The 26179-nt window shown below is 61.9% G+C and overlaps 2 protein-coding genes across 5 annotated transcripts in view; one reads left to right on the top strand and one right to left on the bottom strand.

Annotated features, from left to right (window-relative positions):
• The first annotated feature begins 8349 nt into the window (after positions 1-8349).
• On the top strand, positions 8350-11070 carry ANKRD9 (ankyrin repeat domain 9). 3 transcript variants are annotated; one of them, XM_072762355.1, is made up of 3 exons: positions 8350-8504; positions 9427-9493; positions 9953-11070. In XM_072762355.1, exon 3 carries the CDS (start codon positions 9992-9994, stop codon positions 10970-10972), a length of 981 nt encoding a protein of 326 aa, XP_072618456.1. In that variant the 5' UTR covers positions 8350-8504; positions 9427-9493; positions 9953-9991; the 3' UTR covers positions 10973-11070. The 3 variants fall into 3 exon arrangements, with proteins under 3 accessions (XP_072618456.1, XP_072618458.1, XP_072618457.1); XM_072762357.1 differs by lacking the exon at positions 8350-8504 and adding an exon at positions 8743-8839; XM_072762356.1 differs by lacking the exon at positions 8350-8504 and adding an exon at positions 8861-8937.
• Positions 11071-17181: 6111 nt separating this feature from the next.
• The window catches only part of TECPR2 (tectonin beta-propeller repeat containing 2), a 103333-nt gene continuing 94335 nt past the window's right edge, over positions 17182-26179 (bottom strand). For both annotated transcript variants that reach the window (XM_026012625.2, XM_026012627.2), the window contains 3 exons: positions 19919-20060; positions 19347-19496; positions 17182-18993 (listed from right to left, as the gene is read on the bottom strand). In XM_026012625.2, the coding sequence (XP_025868410.1) occupies positions 18842-18993; positions 19347-19496; positions 19919-20060 (444 nt within the window). In that variant the 3' untranslated portion in view covers positions 17182-18841. The remainder of the gene's footprint in view (positions 18994-19346; positions 19497-19918; positions 20061-26179) is intronic.

Below are 26179 nucleotides of genomic sequence, written 5' to 3'. Positions count from 1 at the left end.
AAGAGAGGAGTCCTTCCTGGCAGCCTCCTCTACAGCACCTGCCCCACCCACCAGGTCCTGTCACACTATTGCATCGTCCTGCTTTTGTTGTCCACAGAGCACTAGCTCCAATCAGCAAATTTCCCAGTTAATACCTTTACATAGTGGTTGGTTATCCTCCAGTGTCTCTGGGCCACAGGACAGGAGCAGGGAGTTGAACAGAGCTCCTGCCTCTCTTTAGTCAAGCCCTTCCTCCTCCAGAAGCCCTCCTTGGTTATTCTGGTGGTTCACCATCTCCTCTGTCTCCATTGCCTTCCCACTGGGTAAGCTGCCACATGGGTGGACCCCATGAACCATGCTTCCTGGTAGTCATGTGTTTGCAAAGCCTCCGTCCACATTGGCTCTGGGCTTGGCTGCGTCCCTCGTTCTGGCCAATGAAATGGGAGCAACAGTGATGGAAGTAGAGGTTTGATAGGCATACTGGGGCTTGTTCTCAGTGGAAGCTGGCTGGCATTCTGTGAGGAAGGCCAGGCTAGCCACATGGAGAGGCCAAGCAGAGGACAGCCAAAGAATCTGGGATGACAGCCGGTCCTGGCAGCCAGCTGAGCTCCTAGCTGACAGCTCACATCAACTGCAGCCTCGTAGGTGAAGCCACCATGGATGTTTAGCCCCCGTTGAGCCTCCAGCTAACCGTAGCTATATACCTGAGTTCAGCAGATGTCACATAAAGCAAAAGAACCAACCAGTCAGTCCAGAGAATTGTGAGAAATAAGGAATCATTGCTGTTTCAAGCCGCTGTTGTGGGGTTGTTTGTTACACAGCAGTAGACAGCTGATGCGCCTGTGCAAGTCTTGTCTCTCGGGTTCACTGCCATAACTGCAGTCCACTCTCCTCCCTCACTCCCTGGCCATCACTCTTGAAGGTGGGCAATTCTCCCAACCACCTCCCTTCTTGGGCCCAGGAAGGCCCTCCCAGGCCTTACTGACCTGTCTCCTCACCAGTCCAGTCCTGTGTTCCCTCCACGGTGGGCATCAAGAAGAGCCTAGGACTTTGATGACACTTGGTAAGGTCCTCCCCACCCTCAAGGACCATAGCTCCCCATTGGGCAAGGTAGGCAGAGGAAGGGAAGGCTTTCTGGGGACCCCTGATCTCCCCATCCCATTAGCACTATACCCTCAGCCGGCTCCCCCAGGCGTGTGGGGGCAGAGGACAGGCTTGGGACACAGTTAACACGAGAGGTGGCCCAGCAGCAGGTCACAACCCATGGCTGGGTTCCTGGGAGCCACTTCCCAGCTGTGTGCCTGTGACCAGCTCGTTCCTCAGACCACTCTGGGCTCGGTGTCTGCATCTGGGACCCTCGGCCAGGCTGGCACCCCAGAGGCTCATAGAAGTGCACCTGCGGGGACTCCTGGGTTGCTCCAGTGGTTGAGCATCTGCCTTCAGCCCAGGTGGAGATCCCCGGATCCTGGGATCGAGTCCCACATCGGGCCTCCCGCAGGCAGCCTGCTTCTCCCTCTGCCTGTGTCTCTGCCTCTCTGTATCTCTCATGCATAAATAAATCTTTTTTTTTTTTTTTAAAGTGCACCTGGAGAGGCGGAGGAAAAGAGACATTGGCCAGAATCAGGGAAGCCGCTGGAGGACGCATTGAGGCCGCCGGCGGGTGGGCGACACGCCAGCGGGAGGGAACAGCTAGTGCGAAGGTGTGCAGGCTGCGGGGCAGGAGGCTGTGCCAAGGGCTGGCCCCGGTGCAGAGGCCCCTGCAGCCTGCAGGGGTGCAGAGGCGGGTCGGGCGGCCTCGAGCCGTCTCCCGTGGGGGCAGGGGCAACCCTCGGCCCCACCTCCCACACCCGGAAACTGAAGCGCCCTCGGCCTCTTCCGCTCCGGGAGAGCCGCCCTCCCCACGCTGCGGCCCCCGAGGTCCGAGGGCTCCCGGGCGGGGGAGGCGCGGGGAGAGGAGGCCCCGCCCCCAGCCGGCTTCTCGCCCCGCCCCGCCGGACAATCCGCCCCGCCCTCTGCGCCCCGAGACTTCCGATTGGCTGGTCGGGCGCCGGTGGGCGGGGCAGCCTGTGGGCGGGGCGGGCGGAGGGGGCGGGGCCGGAGAGCCCGGGCCGGCGGGTTCCCAGAGCCGCAGGCGCACAGTGGGCGGGATCGCGGCGGTTTCCCAGCGAGAACCGGGCCCCAGAGGCCTGCGGAGACCCAAGCGCGCGGGCCCCGCCGCCGGGTGAGGGCGCTCCGAGGTCCTTGCCCCCGGCCACCTGGCCCCGCACCCTCGCCGGGCCGGGCCCCGCCGCAGGCTGCGAAGTCGCGCGCGGCCGCCAGGGGACGGTGTCGGCCCGCGCTGGGCTGGTGGGTCGAGACCGCGAGCCTGCAGGCTCGGTCCCGGCGCCCACGGGAAACTGAGGCCGAGCCACACACGGGCTCCCGCTGGTGCCTGGCCCCCTTCCCAGGGCCGCGGGGCGAGGTCCGGTAAAGGGACCCAACTTTCCAAGCCCTGCGCCCGATGGTGCGTCAAACCGAGTCAAGTCACCCACCGTCCCTCCAGACCCCTGCTTTGGCCCCTTGCCGAGTGGTGCCGCCTCCCCGACCTTGTTTCCCCTCGAGTCACCACCGGAGAGCAGAGCGGGGTTTCTCTGGACGCAGGGATCCGGGCTCCCACGGCTGGGGGGCCTTGGCTGTGCTTGTCCCCTTGGCTCTGGGTGTGCTGCCGCAGCCCGGCGGCCGAGCCAGATACCTCTTGGCCTTAGGGGCACAGACGCGCTCAAGGTCACACAGCCAGGCGGCTGTACTGTGCCCTTGGTGCTGGTGGGGAGGGGGCAAGCTCAGCCTTCTGCCTTGCCCACGGCCTCTGAGCTTGCCAGCCCCCCTCCTGCCCGGCCCCAGGGCAGCCGGAGCTGGCCTCCACCTGAGGAGCCAGGTCTGTGTCCGTCAGTCTGCACTCGGGCTGGGCTTCTGCTGAAATCTGCCTGTGTGTAGGGCTTCCTAGGGGCGAGGACTCTGGGGCAGCCCGGATGAATCACATCCTTCCTGCTCCCAGCCCTCAGGAGTGGGCACCTCAGGCATCAGGACCTGCCCACGCTCCCCACAGCTAACCAGGCCTGCTGGGCTCCCACCCCGGGGTGCTCTGACCACACCCACCCACCTAAATCCCTTTCCACTTAGTCATCAGCATTTATGGGGCACCCAGCATCCTCCTGCAGGGGCAAGTGGGCCCCTCCCCGTGGTCTGATGGAGGAGAAACCCCCAGGCGTGCAGGTCAGCGAGGTAGGGTGCTCCTGAAATGAGGCCATGCAGACTTCTGGGGACTGGCCGTCCAGGTCAGAGAGAATGGCAGGAGCAAGGGCCCTGGGGCCCTGAGCACTGATGGCCAAGGCTCCCGGTGGAATGTGAGGGGCTCTGGCCTTGAGGCATAACAGGGGTTTTAGTCTGAGATGAGGCGTCTTTAAGCTGAGAGGCTCTGAGCAGAAGAGGGCCCCAGCTGACATGGCTTTGACAGGATTCCTCTCAGCTGGAGGAGGCTGGAGCTGAAAAGGAAGCCTTGAGAATGGGGGTGGGGGGTCAGCCTGGGCCTGGGAGGTGGGATGGAGCTGTGCAGCCTGGTGGGGGTCAGAGTGTTTGAACACAGAGCCTAAGGGCCTCGACTGATGATGCAAGGGGCTGCTGAGCCCTCCTCACCTCAGGTAACCTCGTCCTTCCAGAAGCTTCTCCTGCTCACTCACCTCTGGTCCTCAGAACAGGCTCTAAGGGCCCATTTGCTGGATAAATTAATGAGTGGAGCTGCTTAGAAGAGCTGGCTGACTGCCTGGCTCCCCCGGCCAGGGCTGGGGGGCCCTGACTCACCACCCCAACCTGCATCTGAGGCCTCCCTTCTGTGAGTGGGAGAGACTTCTAGGAGGAGGGGCCACAGCTTTCATCAGCTCTCATAAAGGAGTCTGGAAGCCCGAGGGGGCTTGGAACTCAGGAAACCAAAGCCTTCCCTTTCTGGGACAAGGTGAAGCTTATTGGTTCCACCTCTGTGGGCAGAGCCACAGATTCTCTACCTGTAACGTGAGCTGACAACCCAACCTACCTTACTGGGCAAGTCAAGGATATGATGGCTGTGAGACAGCATTTTGCCAATGGAAACTACCTCTTTAAAAACTTACCTTGGGGTGCCTGGCTGGCTCAGTCGGGGGAGCATGTAACTCTTGACCTCAGGGTCATGAGTTCAAGCCCCACGTTGGAGGTAGAGAGTACTGGTAAACCAACAACAACAAAAGAAAGGTACCTTAACTACTCCAACTGGCCTTTGCCAAAAAGAGAATTTACCATGTCATTTAATGAGAAATCCTAAGATCCAGCACGGCCTAATCCAGAGATCCTACAAGGACCCAGAGGTGCCATGGGAACTGTCTCACTGTGGGTGGAGGGGGAATAGTGAAGTTTCAAGCATATGAGGGAGTTAGTTGGTCTCTAGGCTTCAGGCCCACACAGCCCTCTCCATGAGCCCAGCAGAGGTGCAGGGACCAGCTGCTCTGCGGCAAAAGCCAGAGCTGGGAGGGGTAAATCGTGATTATCTTAGCCGTTCCACTTGGGACAGTTACCTAGATGGTTTCCAGGTTCTCGTTGTTATAAACGCAGTGGGTGCCCCACCTCCCTGTTCCTTGTACTCACTTGTATTCTCTCTTTTTAAAAAATTATTTATTTCTGAGAGACACAGAGAGAGAGGCAGAGACACAGGCAGAGGGAGAAGCAGGCTCCATGCAGGGAGCCTGATGCGGGACTCGATCTTAGGTCTCTAGGATCACGCCCTGGGCCATGGCGGACACTCAACCCCTGAGCCACCCAGGTGTCCCTGACTTGTATTCTCTTCTAAGGTTTAACTCTGAAATAGACATAAAATACGAAATTAAAGCTAAATTCTTTCATAAAACTTTAAAGAAGCACGTGAACAAAACCCACAGTAGTGATTATTGTACGTGGAGCTTGTTGGCATGCGGCCAAGTACTTATCTGGGATGAGATACCTACCCCCCAATTGCTGGCCCCAAGCACATAGCCTGCCCCTGCCGGTGGGGCCCTCGGAGGTGCCCTGCCCAGCTCTGCCTGGGAGTGAGGGCCTGATTCCTACCCCTGCCAGCGCAGGCTGTCACTGCCGCCTCAGGGTTTGCCAGTAGGCAAAGAGGTTGGTACGTTTGCTGATTCTTACAAAGCTAAATACCTCCGTGTGGTTATTGGCTATTGTGTAATTGCCTGTTCATACCCCTCGCCCATTTTCCTCCTGGGCTAATCCTTCTCACCAGCTTGCGGGAGATGTTTACACGTTCTGAGTGTGGCTCCTGCACTGTGCATGTTGGGCTCTTTGGTTCCCAGGATATCACTCGGCCTCACTTGGTTTTATCTCATCTTTGGTCCATATTGGCATCTGAAGCTGAGCCCTGAAAGACCGGTTGGATGGCAAGGAGAGTTGTGTGGGAGAGCTTGAACCCAAGTGCAGGTGGGGACAAGCCCAGCCATCCAGGGGAGAAGCCAGAGGAGGAGGAGAGAGCACCCATGGAACAGGCCCTTGGAGGGCAGGTGGGCGTTGGCCCAACACAGCCCGGTGAAGTACAGGGCCCAGGTGACCTGGGGGCAGGGGGTAGGATGTCCCCATCCTCTTTCCTGGTTCCGGCCGTTTCCCATACTGGCCTCGGAATCCTGCCCGCTGGAACACTTTCCTTTTCAGATCTGAAAGTCCACCTGATTCACTTCACAGATAAGAAACCTGGAGCTCAGACAGGTCTAAGGTGGAGTTCCTCAGCCTAAGTCCCACAGCTGGTGAGTAGCTGATTAGAACCCAGCATGTCTGGCACCAGCCTCCTCCCCCAGGAAGCTCCCTAACCCCCTCCCTCTACCTGTGTCACACACCCTGCCCCATGCTCCAAGGCCCTGCCTGACTCTACCTCCCTACCCCGGGCACACCCAGATGCCCTCTGGGAAAAGCTCTCCCGGGAGAGAGGAGTGGGTTTTGGGTTGGGTTTCAGAGGAAACATGACAGGGTCAAAAGTCAAACCTCACACCAAGAAGATTGTGCTGGTTGGCACTCCCTGCCCGTGAGGGCATCTGGGACAGGGCAGTCCCCCCACCCCAGGCCTCTTCGGTCTCTCCATCCTCTGTCCCCTCCTCCCTGCCCCAGCCACCCTTCACCCCCTCCAAGTCCATCTTCCCTTCCTGAGGGAATCTGGTCCTTTGCACCCTGTTCACACTGTGCCTGAAGCAGTCTGCCATAAGAAGCAGCTGTGGAGGGTTACACCTTCCCTGGGTCTGGGCCCCAGCATGGCCCCCAGGTAGGCACGGGTAGGATGTTCAAAGCCAGCAGTGCTGGGAGACCACACGTGTGCCCAGACACGGGGGTGCAGCTCCCACCAGCAGAAGACGCCTCAGCGCCCCAGAGTGACCCAGAGCAGCATGTACCCCTGAGGGGGAGTCTAAAAGTAACCTTGGGGGAGAGAGCAAGCTGCAGGTGCCGAGACAGCCAGACAGTGTCGCAACGTCAGCCGCCACCGTGGGCAAGACCCAGGGCTGGGCTGGGGCAGGGCAGTCACAGGGGCCTTCAGATTTATCCGCCTGTTACTTCTTAAACTGGCCCCTGGCCCCAGGCGTTCATCACCATCACGATTACTTTTGTACGCCTGAAATACTTCACTCACCGACGCACTTCCAAGCCCTTCCGCCTCCACTTCCAGATCCTCAGGACAAAGCCCAGCTCCTTGCCTCAGCCCTCGAGGCCCGGCCGCCCCAGGTGACCTCCGAGGCCTGCCCCGGCCACGCCCAGACCTTTGCGCCAGCTGTTGCTCAGCCCGGAATGCGGGTCTCTGCCCCACCTGGTCTTTCTGGCTAATCCACGTGCACAGGAAACTTCTAAGTGGTGGAGAAATGGGGTCAGACGTGACTTTTAGAAATATGCCTTTAGGAACCCCAGTGAGGAGGGCCGGGAGAGGTGGAGACCTGCCCCGAGGCCAGCTGCACACCCTGGCACCCCCAACCGGTGCCCCCACATCCTCATTCCATTGGTGGCCATGGAGATGGAACCCCAGCCCCGGAAGAATGAGAATGAGGAAGCAAGGAGGCTCGCGCCTTGAGTCCCAGGTGGTTCGGCTGGGGTGCCACTTCCCTAGGATGTCTCCCAGGGCCTGGGGCTCCAAGTGGTCAAAGGTGAACCCCAGGATCTCCATTCAGCTTGCCACCCCCCTCATCCTACTCGGACAGCCCAGAATGGGAAAGTGAGGAAAAATGCAGGGCAACGGGGGCCCAGGGGGGTCGGCACGGGAAAGCTGAGGTGAGGCAGGTGGATCCCAGACCCCCAGGCCCATGACCTAGTTTCTTTGAATCTGGTGGTCACCACAGACCCCCTGAGGCCAGTGAGACCGCACCAGCCTAGGTGGGGCATTGCTTCGGGTGGCGTATCTGGTCTGGTCTCAGCGTGGCCTTGATGGTGGTACCCCAAATCTTGGACCCCTTGTGGAGAGGCTGGAGTAGCTGGGGCCCAATCCGCTACAAATGTCTGCAGAAAAGTAGGGGAAACCCCCGGTTCCCCTTCTGGCTGCTCTTTACTTGGAGGCCACCTGCCCATGAGCCTCAGTTTCCTAACCTTTGAATTGGGGGGCAGAATTCCTACCGCGTGAGCAGCGGTGAAAATGAAGTGAAATTATGTTCAGCAAGAGCCTGGCACCCAGCACGTGCTCATAAATGTCTGCGCGCCCATTCACGGGTTCCCTGGGAACTCAGCCTAGAGGGGGCTCCCGGGGCCCCGACCGCGGTCAGCCTTGGGGGGGTGCTCCCGGGGCCCCGGTGGTGGTCAGCCTAGAGGGGGCTCCCGGGGCCCGACCGCGGTCAGCCTACTGGGGGGGCTCCCGGGGCCCCGACCCCGGCCGGGCAGGACGCCATCGGGACCTCAGGGATCGCAGCTCCGCCTCTTGACCCCTCCCTGTGCAGCCGGGGCGACCGCGGCCGAGGTCTCAAGGTCAGAGGGTCAGGGCGAAGGGGAGGTGGAGTAACTCCTGGGGCGAGGGGCGGGCGCTGTCCGCGGAACCGGGGCGCCCCGCGCGCCCAGACTCGCACGGAGCGCGGGCCCCAGCCGTGTTCCCGGGGCCCCGCCGCCCGAGCCCTCCGCGCCCGCGGCCCGGGTTTCCGGGAGCCCCGCCCCCCGCGGGCCCTCAAGTTTCTCCCAACTTTTCCGCGGGTCCCGCCGGGCGCCCCGCCCCCCGGCCGGTGACGTAACAATGGTGCAGCGCGGCGGCCAATGAGCGGGGCCGGGGGCCAGCGGCGCGGGCCAATGGCGGCGGCGGACGGTCCCGCGGTCCTGCCGGGCCGGGGCCGCACTGCGCCGCCCGCCGCCCGCCCGCCCGCCGCCGGCGCCGCCGCCCAGCTCTCGGGCCGCGGCGGCTCAGAGCGCGGCTGCGGCGGGCGCGGGCGGCGGCGGCTCGCTCCGGCCCGCCTGTCTGGGGACCTTCCGTGCGCCTGCCGCGGGGAGGAGCGGGAGGAGCGCGCGGCGGCCCCGCCGCCCCCACGGTGAGCCCCCGCCCCGCCCCGCCCCGGCCCGGCCCGCCCGGCGCAGCCCCCCGCGGCCTCCCCTGGCCGCCGCCCCCTGGGCCCGGGCCCGAGCGCACACGCAGGTGCAGCCTCGCCGCGCTGGCGACCGTCAGGCGGACGCCCCGGCCTCGCCCCCCGCGACCCGCGGCCGCCGGGAGGGGCTGGGAGGCGCCGGCGGGCGGCCCGGGCGCGCTGCCCGGCCCTCGGTGGCCCAACCCCCCATTCACCGAGCCGCGGCCGAGACTCGCTGCCCAGTGACGCGGGGCGGCCCAACTTTACGTAACCCGCTGGCGCCCCACGGGCATCCACACGGGGTGCGTGCACCCGGGGCGCGCAGTCCAGGCTTGGGGGCTGCTCCGGGCACGGCGACCCCCGGGGAGCCCCGTGCCCCGCTCCGTAACTTGGTTACCCGGTGTGTGCGGGCGCGGCCTGTCCGCCGACCCAGGCCCCTTGTGACCAAGGGCTTACCCTTGAGGGAAGGCCGTGGGGGAGCTGGGGCCGGGGTCAGGGGTCAGAGGCCAGGGTTCAGGTTGGGGCCGGGAGCTCAGAGAGCAAGGTCAGGCACGGATCAAGCTGGACCCCTGTGGCCCGGGGGTCTCCCCGATTCTGGAATGAGCCCAAAGTGGGAGGGATGAGATCTGGGTTCTGGGCCCGGCCGTACCACGACCTGCTGACCGACCTTGGCCCGGCTTTCGCCCCCGGCTGGGAAGTGGGAAGTGGGATGGCCGAACCCGCTGCGCCCGGTAGCTGGGAGGATCAGGAGGAGCGGCGCACCTGGAGGGGATTTGCTGTCCAGAGCTGTGCGCCGGGCTCTAGGTCGATTTTGTTCTCCTGCCCCCTCCACCCCGGCTCACCCTGCTGGGGCTCACAGCGCGCGTCCCCCCCATCCCCTTTCTTACAGATGAGGAAGTTGAGGCTCAGAGAAGGAGAGTGATACACTCACGTCGTGATTGGAGTGCGGGAACCAGGTAGGTCTGGGCCCAGAACTCTGCCCGTGCCTGGCATGGGGGGGGGGGGGGAAGGGGGGCTCTGGAGCCCCCATCTGCGGTCAGGGGCAGAGGGATAGGGTCATGGTTAGGTGGGGCTTGGCCCAGCTGGGGAGGTGGATCACAACACTCTACCCCCTTACGTGGTTTCTTCTGTTTGGGGTTGGATGTACCTGGTCAGCTGGCCCCTGCGCTGGAGGCGGCGGGGCAGGTCGGTGTTCAGCGTGGCTTTGACTGTGGGTGGGCCTGTGAGGGTAGGGGGCAGGGCAGGGCAGCTCTAGCAGAGGCGCCAGGGGACAAGACGCAACAAGGGAGGGAGGTCAGGTGCAGCTCGATCAAGGGTGTGGGAGGTGGTTGGGGCTAGGAGAGAAGGGAGCGAGCGGTGAAGAGTGGCTGGAGGGGCCCGGGCGGCGGAGCCTCACCGAGATCCCCTCCCCGCAGGTGGCCCATGCCGTGAGCCCCGGAGGTGCCGCCACCAGCATGCCGTGGGACGCGCGGCGGCCCGGGGGCAGCGCGGACGGCGGGCCCGAGGGCGCGGGCGCGGCGCGCTCCCGAGCGCAGAAGCAGTGCCGCAAGTCGTCCTTCGCCTTCTACCAGGCGGTTCGCGACCTGCTGCCCGTGTGGTTCCTGGAGGACATGCGCGCCAGCGAGGCCTTCCACTGGGACGAGCGCGGCCGCGCCGCCGCCTACTCGCCGTCCGAGGCGCTGCTCTACGCGCTGGTGCACGACCACCGGGCCTACGCGCACTACCTGCTGGCCACGTTCCCGCGCCGCGCGCTCGCGCCGCCCAGCGCCGGCTTCCGCTGCTGCGCGGCTCCCGGGCCGCACGTGGCGCTGGCGGTGCGCTACAACCGCGTGGGCATCCTGCGCCGCATCCTGCGCACCGTGCGCGACTTCCCGCCCGACGAGCGCGCGCGCCTGCTCGACCGGCGCGGCTGCACCCGCGTGGAGGGCGGCGGCACGGCGCTGCACGTGGCCTGCGAGCTGGCGCGCCCCGAGTGCCTCTTCCTGCTGCTCGGCCACGGCGCGTCCCCGGGCCTGCGGGACGGCGGCGGCCTGACGCCCCTGGAGCTGCTGCTGCGCCACCTGGGCCGCGACGCGGGAGCCGCGGGCGCCGCCGCCACCGCCAGCGCCGCCGCCACCGCCGGGACGCCCGCCGCGCCCGGGGAGCCCCGCCAGCGCCGCCTGCTGCTGCTCGACCTGCTGGCGCTGTACGCGCCCTCGGCCAGCGCCGCCGCCGGCCCGGCCCGCCGAGAGCTGCTGGGCGACCGGCCGCGCTGGCAGCGGCTGCTGGGCGAGGACAAGTTCCAGTGGCTGGCGGGCCTGGCGCCGCCCTCGCTCTTCGTGCGCGCCATGCAGGTGCTGGTCACCGCCATCTCGCCGGGTCGCTTCCCCGAGGCCCTGGACGAGCTGCCGCTGCCGCCCTTCCTGCAGCCGCTGGACCTCACGGGCAAGGGCTAGACCTCGGGCGCTCCCCGGGCGGTGGATTTTTGGAAAATACTATTTTTCAGAGCGTTGTACCCAGCACTTTACATATATTGATCTCTGTACAGGAGAAACTGCTTCGTGTGTTGCGGGCATCGCGCGCGGGCCGGGTCGGGCAGGCGGGCCCCGCTGCAGCCTTCCTGGGGGGCCGGCTGAGCTCAGCTCCCCGGTCCTTCCCCTCTTGGCGAGGGCTTGGAGGTCATGCGCCCCCCAGAGCCAGGCCTCAGCTCACTGCGCAGCCACCGAGGTGGGGAGGACCAGCTTCCCATCTTGATCTAGAGCCTTCAGGACTATGTGTCCCAGAGAGAGTGACGGTTGAGCAGAGGAGTGGGGCAGGGGCGGGGGGTGCGGCCGCCGGCCTGAGCCCTGGGACAGGACGTGCAAAGCTGGAGAGGCCAGGAGAACAGGTCCTGGGAGATTCTGGGAGGCGGTTCTCGGAGCCTGCACTTAGGGCCTTGTAAACTCCCAGGTGGGCAGAGGGAGGCAGGAAAGCCTGTTCCCTGGTGTGGGGGTGGGGTGGGGTGACCCAGTCTGGGCCCCTGGTGCTCCCTCATCCCCAGTAGGCCTCCTGCCTTTCCTTGGGTGTCTTGTGGCAGATCCAAGCCTGGACTTGTCCCCGTCACCCCTTGGGCTCTTTCCTGAGGAGTAGCAGGCACCTGGTCCTGGGTCTCCTGCTTCTCTCCCCTCTGCTGTGAGGCCGTTGGGGCCTCAGGCCCCTGACCCCTGCTCTACCTGGTCCTCAGGGGTTTAGGTGTTCTTCCAGGCCTGACCCCTGTCCAGCCCGGGGTGCGGGCTCCCTCGTGCTCCCCTGGCCCAGCCCTCAGTGGCTGTTAGGTGGTGCCTGCAGGCGATGGGGTGGTGGTGGCACCCGGTGGGCAAGTGCTCTTGGCCCAGCCAGGGGAGCTGCCTTCTGCAGGAAGGTTCTCAAGATGACTTAACACTTGCCGCGGCCCTTCAGGACAGCAGACGGGCGGAAGAGCTGGGTCCGGGCCTCGAGCGTCGAGGCCAGGGAGGATGCCAAGGCTGCCTTGCCCGGGGAATTCCACTGGGCCATGAAATTCAACCTGTGCCCGCGCGAGCTGGAGGGCCACGATGTCCTGCCAGGAGCAGACACGGCTAAAGGTCTGCCGGGCCGTGGGGAGGAGGGGAGGGTGAGGGGGGCGCAGCTCGGGGGCGATCCTAGACTGCAGGTGGGAGCGAGCGCCCTGTGGGTCAGTTAAATGGCTTCTCTGAACACTGACACCCGAGGGCAGTGGATACCAACCTGTCCCGGCTCGGACCGGAGGCCTCGGGAGCCCCGTCCTCTAGGCGGCCCGGGTCTTCACGTCAGGGATGCCGTTGTCGAGGGGCAGGTTTGTTACCTTTGGGAGCGGATGAAGGCCGGGACAGGGTGGCTCAGCGTAGCCCGTAGTGGTGGCTTCCGTAGCCCGTAGTGGTGGCTTCCGGGCAGTGGGGCTGCGCGGGTGTTGGGGAACCCTTGGTGCCTGACTGCCCCCGCGGCCTCTGCCTGGAAAGCCCGGGTGCCTGGGTCTGCAGACCCTGTCAGGTCTCCCCAGGCCCAGCTCCGTCCTCGGTGGGGTCGACCTCCTGGACCCCTCTTCCTTTCCACGTGACATCTACAGATGTTGGGCTGGGACTGGGGTGATGCGGACGTGGGGGAGCTGCCCTGCCTCGGAGCTCCCCGGGAGCCTGCGGAGGGGCACCCCATGGAACCCACTGTCCGGCAAGCAGGAGGAGGGACCTGGCTGGATCATTCTGGGCACCAGAGCCTGGGGGCACAGCCTGAGCACCCGTTGAGGGGAAGTTCTGGGACCCAAGCGGGGTGGTTTGGTTTCAGGGTGACTAGGAAGCAGCTCTTCGGGAGACAGCAGAAGCTGCAAGGACAGCTTCATCATTTGCGGGGTGACTTTGGGGCCCCAGAGGCCCCCCCCCCCCGGCCCCTATGCCTGAGGGCTGAGAGGGCAGGAGGAAGGTATCCCAGGGCCCGCCCCTGATGTCCTCACTGGGTGGGGGCTTGGGAGCCCAGTGTTCACACTGCTTGCAGCTGCAGTGAGGGGGGGTGGAGCCCCGGTCTGGCTGGCGTCACCGCCCCGTGGCCTCGGAGTGGGGCCTGGTCTGGCACGGCTCCCACTGAGGCTCGCTGGGGACGCCTGGCTCAGGGCACTGCAGGCCTCGGCGAGCGCAGGGGACCCAGGAAGTGGTGCAGGATGATAAGGGCGGCCTCGGGGTTATCTGGTGGCCACTGCTGGCCAGAGGGAGGGCAGGAGGCTGGGCAGGAAGCACCTAGCGTTGGGCTTATCGGGCCCTGGGGCCCCAGAAAGGGCAGCCCCGATGGTGGGGCGACGTGGGCCGGAGCGCTGAGGAGGGGCTGAAGCCAGGCCCAGCCCAGGTGTCACTTGGCCGACCGCGACTCAGCTCTTGGTCCTTGGCAGGTGGCCTTGGTGGCTTGTCAGAGGCAACCGCTCTGCCCAGAACGAGGCCCACTTTTCTCTGGAGCGAAGCACGTGGGTTCGCTTGCTCGGTCCGCTCATTCCAGTCTTTCTAAGGAAAACCTGACGGCGGCCAGTCCTGCCCCCCACGGCCACCGCGCGGCCCAGGGAGTCCCAGCCTGTTCGCGCCCAGGGGCCAGAATTCCCTTCCTCCAGATGCCTGCTGGGGAGGACGGAGGAGGCTGGGGTCGCGCCTCGGGCCGGGAACCGGAGGGCGCACTGTCGGGTGGCCTGGGGGAGGTGGCCGTGAGGGCAGGGGAGGAAGGACCTCGATCTGCCCCTCCTTGGCTGCGGGACATGACTCAGCGTGAGCGCCTCGCCCACCGGACTTCAGCCTGATTATTGCCCTGATGCGGAGGACTCTGATTTCCCTGCCTCCGATTGCTTCACCAGCTTGAAGCACCTTGAAGCCACGGTCCGGAGGCCGTGGCTGCTGGCACCTGTGCGGGGGACGGAGAGCCTGCTGCCCCTGCCTGGCCCTGCTCTGCTTCGTGCCTTTACATTTTTAAACGGAGGCATGACTTACGTATGATAGAGGCACAGCCTTTAGATATTTTTGAAGATGGAAAGAATCCTTTTTTATAAAGGCCTCACACCCAATGTGGGGCTTGAACTCCCGACCCCAGGATCAAGAATCACATGCTCTCCCCAGCCAGGCGCCCTGGGATGCTCAGACTTTAAATGTTTGAGGAGTTCTGACAAATGTCTACACGTGTAGCCACCACCACAGTCAAGATAGAGGTGAGGACAGGTATCTGTGTCTTCAGTGACTTTTATTTTTTAAAAAAAGATTTTCTTTGAGAAAGCATTAGAGAGAGCGAGAGAGCGGGTGGGGGCAGAGGGAGAGGGTGAAGCAGGCTCCATCCCAGGACCCTGAGGTCATGACCTGAGCCGAAGGCAGACGCCCAACAGACTGAGCCACCAGGAGCCCTGTCTTCAGGGATTTTTTTTTTTTTTTAAAGATTTTATTTATTTATTCATGATAGTCACAGAGAGAGAGAGAGAGAGAGAGAGGCAGAGGGAGAAGCAGGCTCCATGCAGGGAGCCTGACGCGGGATTTGATCCTGGGTCTCCAGGATCACGCCCTGGGCCAAAGGCAGGTGCTAAACCGCTGCACCACCCAGGGATCCCGACTTCAGGGATTTTTAAAAAGAGTTTCTGCTTGTAGAATTCATGCTTCTGGTGGAACGGGAACTGCAGAGAAATCCAGGGCAGGCTGCGGCGGGGCTTCCTCGTGGCACGTCCTCGCGCCGTCCCCTCCAGCTGTGGGACTCCCGAGGGCAGGAGCCGGCTACCTGCCACCATCCCACCAGCCAGGCAGCCGCAGCCAGCGTTTCGGTGTATTTTCTTCCAGATTTTTCTATGCACATCCATAGATGTCTTCAAACATTCTCCCTATGCCTATTTTTTATACACACGACATCAGATCACTTAAATAATTGAGTATTTCTAAACTTACGATAAGCATTTTCCTGTATTGTAAAAATGCTTTGTAAATAAGACTTCTCAGAAGTCTTTGGTGTTTACTTTGCCGTATCTGACTCCCTAGTGTTTTATTTATTTTATTTATTTATTTTTATTTTTTGACTCCCTAGTGTTGACAGTGTGAGGAGTTCAGGTTAGGGAGCCCCGTTTTTAAAATGTGGATTTTACTTTGAAATAATATACATTTACATGGCTTGAAATTCAAAAGATACAAAAAGATATATATGGCCCAGGCAACCGCCGTGACCAGCTGCGGGGTGACCTTGGTTCTTACGCCCCTTCTGCGCAGCTGGAATGATGGACCATTTCGAACCCCCCAAAAGTTAGGGTGCGCGTGCCTGGGCCCGATATCCCCGTCTCTCCTCTCTCCCGCTCTGCGTGGTCTTTGGTCTTCCACCAGACCACATCGTGACGCGCTGCGGACAGTTGGCACCACGCTGCAGCCGGGCCGTCTCGCCCAGGACACCTGCTCCGTGACAGCTGCGCAGGGGCTGCTCCTCGAGGCCACGGGCCGGTATTTTACAATCACAGAACCGCCTGCACTATACGTCTTCTCCTGATTTAGGGTTTGTTCTTGAGGACAGGTTTCCAGAAGTGGAGTTCGTGGGTTTGCGGGCTTTACGATCGCTCCCCGTTCTCTGTCCGCGCCCCACCTGGGTGCCAGGCATTTGCTCTTTCATCTCTGTCCATGCCAGTGCCTTAGGTGTTCCTCCGACTGCTGTGTACACTTTTTTTTTTTTTAAGATTTATTCCTGAGAGACAGGACATAGAAGGAGAAGCAGGCTCCTCGCGGGGAGCCCGGTGCAGGACTGGATCCCAAGACCCCGAGATCACGCCCTGAGCCAAAGGCACACGCTCAACACTGAGCTACCCAGGTGTCCCTGGTGTGTGCACATTTTTAAAGGTATATAGTCCCCATCCATGATGTCACAATTTCCCCCTTTTAAGTGGGGTTTAAAATTTGTATAATTTTAAGATTTTGAGGAAATCAAATCTGTAATTTCCTCTGTGGTTCTCCTGTCACTTTTGAGCCTAAAATCCTTTGCCATCTGGAAATCAGATACCATTCCCCCTAGTTTTAAGTTTTTTTTAAAGCAGGCTCCACGCCCAATTTGAGTCCAACGTGGGCATTGAACTTGTGACCCTGAGATAAGACCTGAGCTGAGATCAAGAGTCAGACGCTTAACCGATGGAGTCCCCCAGGCTCCCATGGTTTTAAGACACTTTAATCCATTTAATCGGTTTGCCCAGATAATGAAGGGGTGGTGCACATCAGTTGTGACCTCACCCGCCTGTCCCGATGTGCCTCCATCATGTCAGCTCCCGCGGGTCCGGTCGGGCCGCCTGCCATCCCCGGCCCTCCCTCCCACGCCATCCTTTAATTCGCCTGCTGCCGTCAGCACCCTTGGCAATTCCCACCTGTTTCTTCCCAGGACAGTGAGGTGGCGTCACGCAGCGCTGGCCTGGAGTTCTGCAGAGCTGGGCTCCAGTCCCAATGGCCTGTGCGTGGCCTCCAGCAAGTATGGAACCTCTCTGAGTGTCCCCGAGACTCACAGTGCTTCCCGCAGGGGCTCGAGGGGGACCCGAAGCTGTGCAGGAGCCCAAGGCGCACGTCTGGGAGTCGGGGGGCACCTGTGGGCACGAGCATCATTGTGGGACCTCCCCCGACACAGACCAACATCCCAGTGAGGCTCCCCCCAAACTGAGTTAGAGCCTTTGGAAAGGACTGAGGTCTTCGCAGCGTCCTTCGTCTTTCCTGAGGGACGTTGGACATCGTAATTCGAGTGTGCCTCGATGTCTTCGGTGAAGCGGGACATTCCCTGACACGGGGCAGACGTTTCTCGCTCAGGCCTCCGTGGCACACGACGCGTCCCGCGGCCGAGGCCCTGATCCCTCCCTGCAGGGTGCTTTCCACCAGGGCACTGCTGGCCTTTGGCTTCGTTTCTTGGCAGCGGGGTCCTGGGCTCAGGGCCTCGACCCCGCCAGGCCCGCCCACAGCGGCCCGGCCTCGGGGGCCTGCGGAGCGACCGCTCCCTGGGGACAGCCGTCCTGGGTGAGCCGGTGCGGAAACCCCAGCGGGCCGGGCCATCGCGCCCCCACAACCTCCGGGCCGCCGAGCGCCACCGCAGATCCTTCGGGCACAGGTGGGCGCGCCACCGTCGAGGCTGCGCGGGGCCCCTTCTCACAGCCCGAACACCAGACTCGACCAGGTTTGGAAAAAGTCTAGTTTATTGCACGGTCTCAAAGCACAACTAAAAATTAAAACCGGAAAGAAAAAACGTACAAAGCACTGAAGCTAAAAGTAGTTTAAAAGTATCAAACTAGACTTGGGTTTAATTGCACTAAAGTCCCGTGGGTTTAGGAGGGCTCTGCCGTCCAGGGGCCGCAAGGCACAACGTACGCAGGAGCCGCCGCAGCCGGGGCCGGCCTGTGCGCTCGCGGACTTCTGAAACAAGGTCTCCGAGCGCGGAGCGTGAAGCAGGGCCCGGGGTTCCAGCGCCTTGTCCTCCTTTGGGCCCGGAGCACCTCCGTCTCCGCGGCCGGGTCCCGGCAGGGAACACGCCGTATCGCTCTCCACCTGCGGCCCGGGGGCTCCTGGACACGTTCGCTTAGTAGAAAACAGGCGTCGAGGCACTGGGCCCTGGACCAAGGACAGGCTAAAAAAAGCAGCGAGGCCGAGTCCCACTTGGGAGCTGCCTCGGGGGGGGGGGGGGGGGGGGGTTGCGCTCAGGCGGGACGCGGGCCGGGCTGCCGAGCCTCGGGCCCAGATGCCTGCGGGGACAGTGGGCACCGCAGGCCTAACCCAGGGACCGGCGTCCGGCGTGGCCACAGCGGGCTCGGTTCGAACCTCCTGGGGGCATCAACCCAATGCCTGCTAACGGCACCGGTGGCCGCTCAGGGCCAGCCGGCAGGTGCCACGACTGCCCGGCACGTGGAGGACACGCGGGGGGACGCCCAAGCTCCATGAAGCTGCGGCTGAGGACAGCGCCGGCGCAGGGTAAACCATGTGAAGGAACGAAAGGCCTTCCACTGGTTTCATAAAATACATTTTTCCTCTAAATTTATAAGAGTTGATTTCAAATGAGGTATCTTATGCAGGTTTGTAATATAACAAACAAAAAAGGCAATAATTAGTAGACTCATCCTGTGAGGATGCTTCTGGTCTTTACGACGTCCACCAGCAGCATTAACATCACTCTAAAGACACTGCTGAGTCAGCCACCCTGGCCGAGCTCCCCCACCTCGGCCACACCTCCCAGGGCCACCGCTGCCTTGGAAACACGTGCACCCTTCACGTCCATGTCATCCACTGGCCTTTATTGTTTTGGCTGAAGTGTGTTCTCCGGGAGGCGAGTGTGCTGTGCCCTGTGCGTGGGCCGGGAGGGCGTGCGTGGTGTGGGCGTGCATGTTGTGGTGTGTGTGTGAGCGTGGGTGCTGCAGCCTGGCACAGACCGGCACCCCACTCTCCGACACGGCCTTGGTTTCCCCACTGGGGTGTCCAGCACGGGATGTGTGCCAGAACTCGTGTCCCTGTGATGACCACAAGCTGGCCCAGGTCCCCTCTCAGTGGCAGGGAGCACTGACCCCCGGGTTGTCCCCACGGCGGGCCTGGAGTGCCAGGGGACGCGGCCTCGGCAGGAGCTCAGAGGCACTGCTGCTCTGGCAACGGCTCCACATCACTCGGCCGAGGCTGTGGGTTCTGGAACAGACGGAAACAAACATGGATGAAAGCAAGTGTGGTTGTCCGAGCCGGCCCGGCATGTCTGGACGAGGGCTGATGAGGTGTGGCCGAGAGCGAGCGACTCTGAAACCACTGTGTCCGCCACCGTCCTGGCCTCCTCCCTCCTGAGCAGCCCTGCCCCAGGCTCCTTCAGATGACCTCCCACTCGTCCTCCAGGTCCTCGGGGTGGGGGGTGGTGGCGTGGCTGCTCGGGGCGCCGTGCGAGTGGCTGAAAGTCCTCGTCAGCCGCTGGAGGAGGTAGCCGGGGGGGCCCACTGCCCACAGCTCATCGGACGAGGTCACTGCAGGGACGAGAGCCGGCCGCACGATCGTTAGTCACCCAGCCCGGGCAGCGGGCACAAGTGGGGTCAGGGCTGGCTCCACATCCCAACGCGGCACTTTCTAGCTCTGGGCTCCGGAACCGCCACCCTCAATCTGTGCCCCAGCTCCCCGGCTCTAAAGTGGCTGGCCCCGCTCCTGGGACACTCCGGCCAGTGGGGTGCGGGATGCCCTCCCTCGGGTGTGACCCTGAGCGATCTGGAGAGCAAGCCCCATGGGAGCAGCCTCCTGTGGAGGCCCCACTGACCTCGCCCAGGGGAGCCCTGAACCCGATGAGAGCCGTGCAGCCCCGAGCCCTGCGGAGCCCGGCACTTGCCTGTGAAACACGTCACGTTGCCAGGTATTTTCTTCCAATAGTCTCCCGCAGGGTTCTTGTCGGTGACGCCGTACCGCCGGGCAAGATCACCATTGGGGCAGCGGGCCCACACGGTCCTGGTGCTCAGTGCCAGCTGGCAGGCCTGCAACCCTGCACGTGAACAGGGTGTCCGTCTGTCCTCAGCCCCGGCTGCAGAGAGTACAGGCCACCCCCTCCCACGAGGCTGCTCTCTCACAGGACTGGGCCCTGTCGACCAGGAAGGCCCCTTGCTGGCCGTGCCCTGCACTGCAGGACTCGGAGTGGGGGGCCGAGGGAAAGGGTGCCCCACCGGCAGTGCGAGCCACGCCACTAAGGGCCCAAGGCCACAGGGCACACGGGTCCGGGCCATCTGGGAACAATCATCCCACAAAGAACTCCAAGGGCATAGGGCTGGCTGCAGTCCTGCAATGCTGGGTCCCTCAAACAAGGAATATTCCGTTAGACACCTGTTGTCACCTGCCTCAGTAGGACAGGCTGCCTGACGGACCAGGTGCCCAGGGGAGGGGGCAGCCACGCCACGCTCGCGTTTCTACCTGGCACGTGCTCCCAGTCGGTCCCCACTGGCATCTCTTCGGTGATTCCAGCTCGGACGTGCACGTTCCACCTGCTGTCGAGCGCCCACAGCATCTGGTCATTGGGACTGGAGTGGACGCTGACCAGTGTGACCCCAGCAGGCTGCAAGCAGGAAGAGACTTTCCTCAGGGGAGGAGGTGGGGGGCATGTTATTTTTGGAGAGCACAAGGACAGAAAGTTTGGAGCCCCAGGGAGAAGCAGAGTGGACCTCGTCCTGCCCTCTGAGCGCAGCCTGCCACGTCTGGCAAACCCAGCCTGAGGGACCTCCCACCAAACCAGGAAGCCCAGCTCGTCAGTGACAGCATGTCCTGAGGGACAGAGAGGCCGAGATGGGCCAGATGACAGGAAGGTGCAAGAGGTGCACATGGGGTCCTGGGCTGGGACGGGCAGGCGGCGGGAAAGGACAGCAACGGAAGAGCACTGTGTTCACACTGTCCCCAATGGGGACATCATCACCTGATGGCAGGTGACGCCCGAATGGCAAGGCCAGCTCTGGGGAACATGGGCCTCGGGGCCGGGCCTTGGGGGGGCCTCACGCGTGCGTACGCAGCCTCAGGCTCAGAGCTTCATGCTCACACAGAGGCGCACACGGCAGAGTGTGAACAGCGGCTGAATCTGGATGAAGCGTCTATCAGGCTTTACTGAAATACACCTGCAGGGTTTCTGTTGGCTTTGAGTTTTTTCAAGATAAAAACTTTAATTAAAAAAAATTAGAGGGGGCAGCCCAGGTGGCTCAGCGGTTTAGCGCCTGCCTTCGGCCCAGGGCGTGATCCAGGGTCCTGGGATCAAGTCCCGCGTCGGGCTCCCTGCATGGAGCCTGCTTCTCCCTCTGTGTCTCTGCCTCTCTCTCTCTCTGTGCTTCTCATGAATAAATAAATTTTAAAAAAATTACAGAAATGGGGCACCTGGGTGGTGCCGTTTAAGCGTCCGACACTTGATTTCAGCTCAGGTCATGATCTCAGGGTCGTGGGATCCAGCCCCGTGCTGGGCTCCGTGCTCAGTAGACTCTGCTTAGCACAGTCTCTCCCTCTCCGTATGCCCCCTCACGTGTTCCCCCTCCTACTAAAATAAGTAAATAAAATATTTTTAAAAATCATAGAAATAAAACCAAGGTATGCTATCACTGTGGTGGGCGCTTGGGAGAGGTACACAGCAGGCAGCATGTGACGCCCCTGGGAGCTCCATCGAGGGCGTGGACGGCTCGGGGCCGAGTGGTGGGCCTCCCCACACATTTGAGCCTTTGCCTCCACTCTGCTTTTCGTACACACAGGACAGGCTGAAGGCAAGGCTGACGTCACAGAGCGGCTGTGTCACTGCAGGAAATGGGGACTGGCAGGCAAGAAGGTCCGTGGCCCTGCCCTTCGCTTCGGCACAGCTGTCTGCAGGGTCCAGGCTCTGGTCAGCAGCAGTGCTGCTCAGGAGCGACCCTGGGGTCGGCTGTCCTCCCCCTAGCGACCGACGCTGTCCATTTGCCCTGGGCCTCTTGGTCCCGGTTACATCCCTGGTCTTGGGCTCTGCCTTCCTGGTCTGCCTCAACCGGACCCAGAGCAGTCACCGGCGGACACTCAAGGCTGACACGCCTCTGCCGCTCTGTGCTTCCTCCTCCTGGCTACGATGAACGCAGTCCCGGGGCTTCCTGTCGTCATGCTGACACCACACGACTGCCAGTCCGGCCGCCAGGCGCTCGCGGGCACGTGGGCAGAGGGACTCACCTTGCTCTCTCCGCCCTGTCAAGGCGGCCGGGGGCTCCGGGCCCCAGCTGCTGGCTGGCGGGCTGGGTGAATGATGAACCAGCCTGTGAGGAGGGAGGGCCACCGGGTGGCCAGCAGCGAGCTCCCGGGTCGAGGCCTTCAGCCGACCCCACTTGTGCCCGCTGCCAGGGGACACGGGGAACAGCAGAGGGAGGCGCGGCAGCTTCTCTCTAGAGCGTGGCTACTAGCTCTGCGTCACCACCCACCCTCGGGAGCCCCACCATCTGCCTTGCCTGCTGCGTGGCCCTCAAAATAACGTCCAGCGCTTTCGGGGTTGGGGAGGCCTGAAGCTGCGCTGGCACACTGCCAGAGACCGGCGCTTCCCACCTCCCTCCCAACCTGGGCCTGACTCGGGCTGCTCCAAACTTCTCCCTTACATGGAGCGCACAGGCACACGAGTGGCCACGCGCTCTCAGCCTCGCCGCAGGCCCATCTGTCCATCTGTAGCATTTCAAGAGAGAACAGGCATCTGTCCTAAGAGACCTATTAGCAAAGTGCTCCCTCCTTGGCCGCGTGCGAGGGAACCCGGGCTCCCCTCATCAGGCTGCAGACAGCAGGCCCGGGGAGCCTCGGGGAGCACCCAGCCTGCGCAGGGGACAGGATCGGCCAGGCAGGAAACATAAGGCTTTTGAAGGCTAGTTTCAGGAGAGGACAGGTGCTATCAAGAAATAAAAGGAGCACCGTGCCGGAGGAGGCAGCCCTGTGGCAGGGCACGGCCAGGAGAGGAGGCGGCTGAGGGACGAGGGGCCAGCAGGGGAGGCTCAGTGGGGAGCAAGTGTGTCGGGGAGGGGTCGTGCAATTTATTCTACAAGCTTTTAGTGACCACGCTACCAAATCAGTCCCTGCGGAGGACAGGGGGCTGAGATGTCGCTGAGGCTTGGCACACCCCCGCACAATAGTCACCAACATAAAACAGAACAGCATATAAAACCCGGAGTCCCGGGATCCCTGGGTGGCACAGCGGTTTGGCACCTGCCTTTGGCCCAGGGCGCGATCCTGGAGACCTGGGATTGAGTCCCACGTTGGGCTCCTGGTGCATGGAGCCTGCTTCTCCCTCTGCCTATGTCTCTGCCTCTCTCTCTCTCTGTGACTATCATAAATAAATAAAAAATTAAAAAAAAAACAAAAAACCCGGAGTCCCTTCTGAGCGCCAAGCCACAGACGCACAGGTGAGGTCGGAGGGAGCCCCTGCCACTTCCCCATCCCCTGGGCAGCCATGCACGAAGCCACAGCGCCTGCCCCTGCTCTGGGCTCTGAAGGGTGCTAGATGTCCAGTGTGCCTGGGCCTTCCCCTCCGGGTAGTACTCACACCTGTTTGGTCAGCTTGTTTACTCCACCCTTGTTTGGCCATGAAATAAATCCCCTTTGTTACACATTACACCTACTTCATCCCATGACCTGGGGTTCCCTTTGGGAAGTGCTGCTCTAGGCCCAGCCCTGCCCCATTCCGTGGAGGACGGACGACGGGGGCTCCAGGGAGCGGAGGGAGAGGCAGGCGCTAGGTGGTGGGAAGAACACGCGTCCTCCGTAGCATGTGGGCACGTACTGCGCACGGCCCCACTGAGACACCAGGTCTGTCCCCCTCCTGGAATCTGATCTGTGACTTCTCTGTCCAACAAAACATGGCAGAAACAACTTGATGGCAGGCCGAACCTGGTCTCTGGGTTCCCATCAGAGCCTGCACAGTGGGGTGTGCAGGGGCTGCGTGGAGGTGGAGGGAGGCGCACAGAGAGGCTGTCCACGCACACACTGCCTACATCCGAGGGGAAGCAATAATTTACTGTCTGAAGCCATTAACTTTTGGGGCAGTGTGCTGGGGACAAGCAGAACAACGGGAGGACACAGAAGGCTGTGATGGGCCAGGGAAGAAAGAATTGGGGTGACATGATGGGGAGACAGCAAGAGAGGGCGGGCAGAGAAAGCCCCGAGAAAGAGGCAGGCAGGGGAGGGGGAGGACGAAGAGAGGCCATCCGACAGCCAGGCTGTCCCCTACATGTCTCTCGGCGGCCCTCCGCCTGGCTGGGGGGCTGCTCACAGTTCTCCCTCCTGCAGCCCCCCTGTGGCAGCCTTCCTAGGACCCCAGGGGCCCACAGAATGCAGTGGGACTTCCTCTTGCAGCCCAGGCTCAGCCTGAGTCCGCACGTCCTCTGCATCTAGCCACCATTCCCTTCCTGCATGCCCTCCTCCCTCCGCCTGGCAGGCCCTGAGCCTCACCCCACTCCAGTGCCTGCCCACAGAGCTCCGGCCTGGCCTGGCGAGGTATACCCGCCTGCAGGCAGAGCCACTTCTTGTCACTTCTGGGGTTGCTGAGGAGTGCTGGCAGGATGCTCGCACTGCTCCCTGCTGAGGCATCATCTGGGCCAAGTTCTTTGCTTGCTCTCATCCAATAAAAGGACAACTTTTTATCAAAGGATCACATGCATCCAAAAAAGCACACAAATCCTAAGTGTACAGCTCAGTGGGTTTTCATAATCTGAGCACGGCCGTGTAACCGCACCCAGTTACCACCCCCCTGCTTTCCACACCCCACACAGGACTTGCACCTGACTCCGATGGAGCAGGTGGAACGGAGGCTGCATCTCAAAGAGGTAATGGCCCTCCCCAGGGGGAGGCCTGCCCACAGGACAGCCCAGGGGAGGCCAGGGGAGAGGGAGGACGCAGGCCAGTTCTCAAAGGACAGAGGTGCCTAAGTGGCAGAATAAAAGCACACAGGGATGCCAGTAACTGCACAGTAAAAGAGGAAGAGCAACACGTCCTTAGGGACAGACCTCATGAAGCATAGCATCTTGCAGCGTTTCCCAGACTGGGTCCCACGGAACACCATGCCACCCCCACAGGGGTGCTCCTTAGCTCTTGGACTGGCTGCCTCCTGAACATTTCTGAGTGGGGTCACTCAATCATGTACTGGACAGCACGCCAGGCCCTGTGCTAGGCACCGGGGGAAACCTCAAATGCAAACAAACCATACATTCCTGCCCCCAGGAGCTTCCATTCCACTGTGAGGGCTGGGTGGGCAGGAAGGGTTCCCTGACCTGGCCACCCCGGGAAGGCAAGCCGGGCAGTCTCAGTGAGTGCAGAGCCTGGAGACAGGTGCAGGTTTGGGAATGGAAAGGAGGTGGGGTGGCTGGAGCCCAGGGACAGCAGGGAGAGGTCAGAGGGTGTCAGGGCCACAGGCTGAGGGAGGAAGTGGACTTCGTGCTGAGTGAAGTGAGAAGCCACTAGATGGTTCTGAAAACAAGAGTAGCACAAAATGACCCTGGCTGTCATGAGGCCAGACCTCAGGGAGGCCTGGGTGGAACGGGCACCCTGTTCCAGAATCCAGGTGAGACGAGACAAGGCCCGGCCCCAGGGTGGTGGTGGACAGCCTCAGAGCAGGCCTGCAAGGTGGGGGGCACGGGGTCTGCTGAAGGACCAGCCAGGGCAGGGCTGCCCTGCTTATCTGGGTCCCTCAGAGCCCTCGGCACACTCGGGTTGATAAACATAAACATGAGCATAGCGGCTGCTGAGTCAGACAGTGAAGACAGGGAGAAATAACCTGATGTCCTTTCCAAAAGAAGAGAACAAATGGCTGAAAAGTTGGTGAAATGGGGGCTTGCTTTGCTGGCTGCTGAGAGGGTGGGCGGTGGAGAAGCCCGGTCTGCCACATGGTCACGAGTGAATGCCCGAGGGCTAGCCTGACCAGTGGGGCTGCACGTGTCCTAGGGTCAGAAACCAGGAAAATCATGGGAGCTAAAAGCAAATAACTTCCTCTTTCTCTGGAGCAGACGGTGTCTAACAGGGTCATTCCCAGTGGGAGACAGTGGAGAGTTTGGGGAGCAGGGACCCCTGGGTGCTCACATACAACGAGCAGTCGTGGGCTCTCCTGTGGCTCACCTGGCAACGGCACTTGTCACCCAATTCATTAGCAGCCTCCCTGGGCCTTTGCTGGATTTATTTTATGAACTCAGATTTTTTTCTTTGGTAATTGTCACCTTTGGATTTGTTCTTTTGTTCATGGACTACTGTTCAAATTTTTAAAAATTGGAGTATAATCACCATATGGTGCTATATTAGCTTCAGGTGTACAACAGTGATTCAACTCTTCCATACGTCCCCAGGGCTCCCACCATGTGGTCGCCACCTGTCACCGAACAATGTGATTACATACTGTCGACTAGGTCCCCTGTGCTGTACTTTTCATCTCCGTGACTTATTTCATAAATGGAAGTTTGTGCCTCTCAATCCCTTCACCTATGTCACCCATCCCCAAGACTGTTTCTGTGAAAAGCACCGACGTAAGCCTAGGTGCCTCCATGAGGACAGCTGGAGTGCAATGTTCCTGGGCCTCCTCTGAAGACAGCCGAGGGCTTCTGACAGAGCGTGGGGCCTTCGGGTTTACTGGCTGTGCCGCTGTGTGAGAGGGACTCACATCGTCTTCTTGTCGGCACCACGGAGTCTGGGGGCTAAGTGAGCCCACGCATTTCAATGGAC

Source organism: Vulpes vulpes, chromosome 6 (assembly GCF_048418805.1).
Source record: "Vulpes vulpes isolate BD-2025 chromosome 6, VulVul3, whole genome shotgun sequence".
Classification (NCBI taxonomy): Eukaryota; Metazoa; Chordata; class Mammalia; order Carnivora; family Canidae; genus Vulpes; species Vulpes vulpes.
The sequence above is the reverse complement of the archived record's forward strand: the minus strand, read 5'-3'. Positions and strand labels throughout refer to the sequence as shown.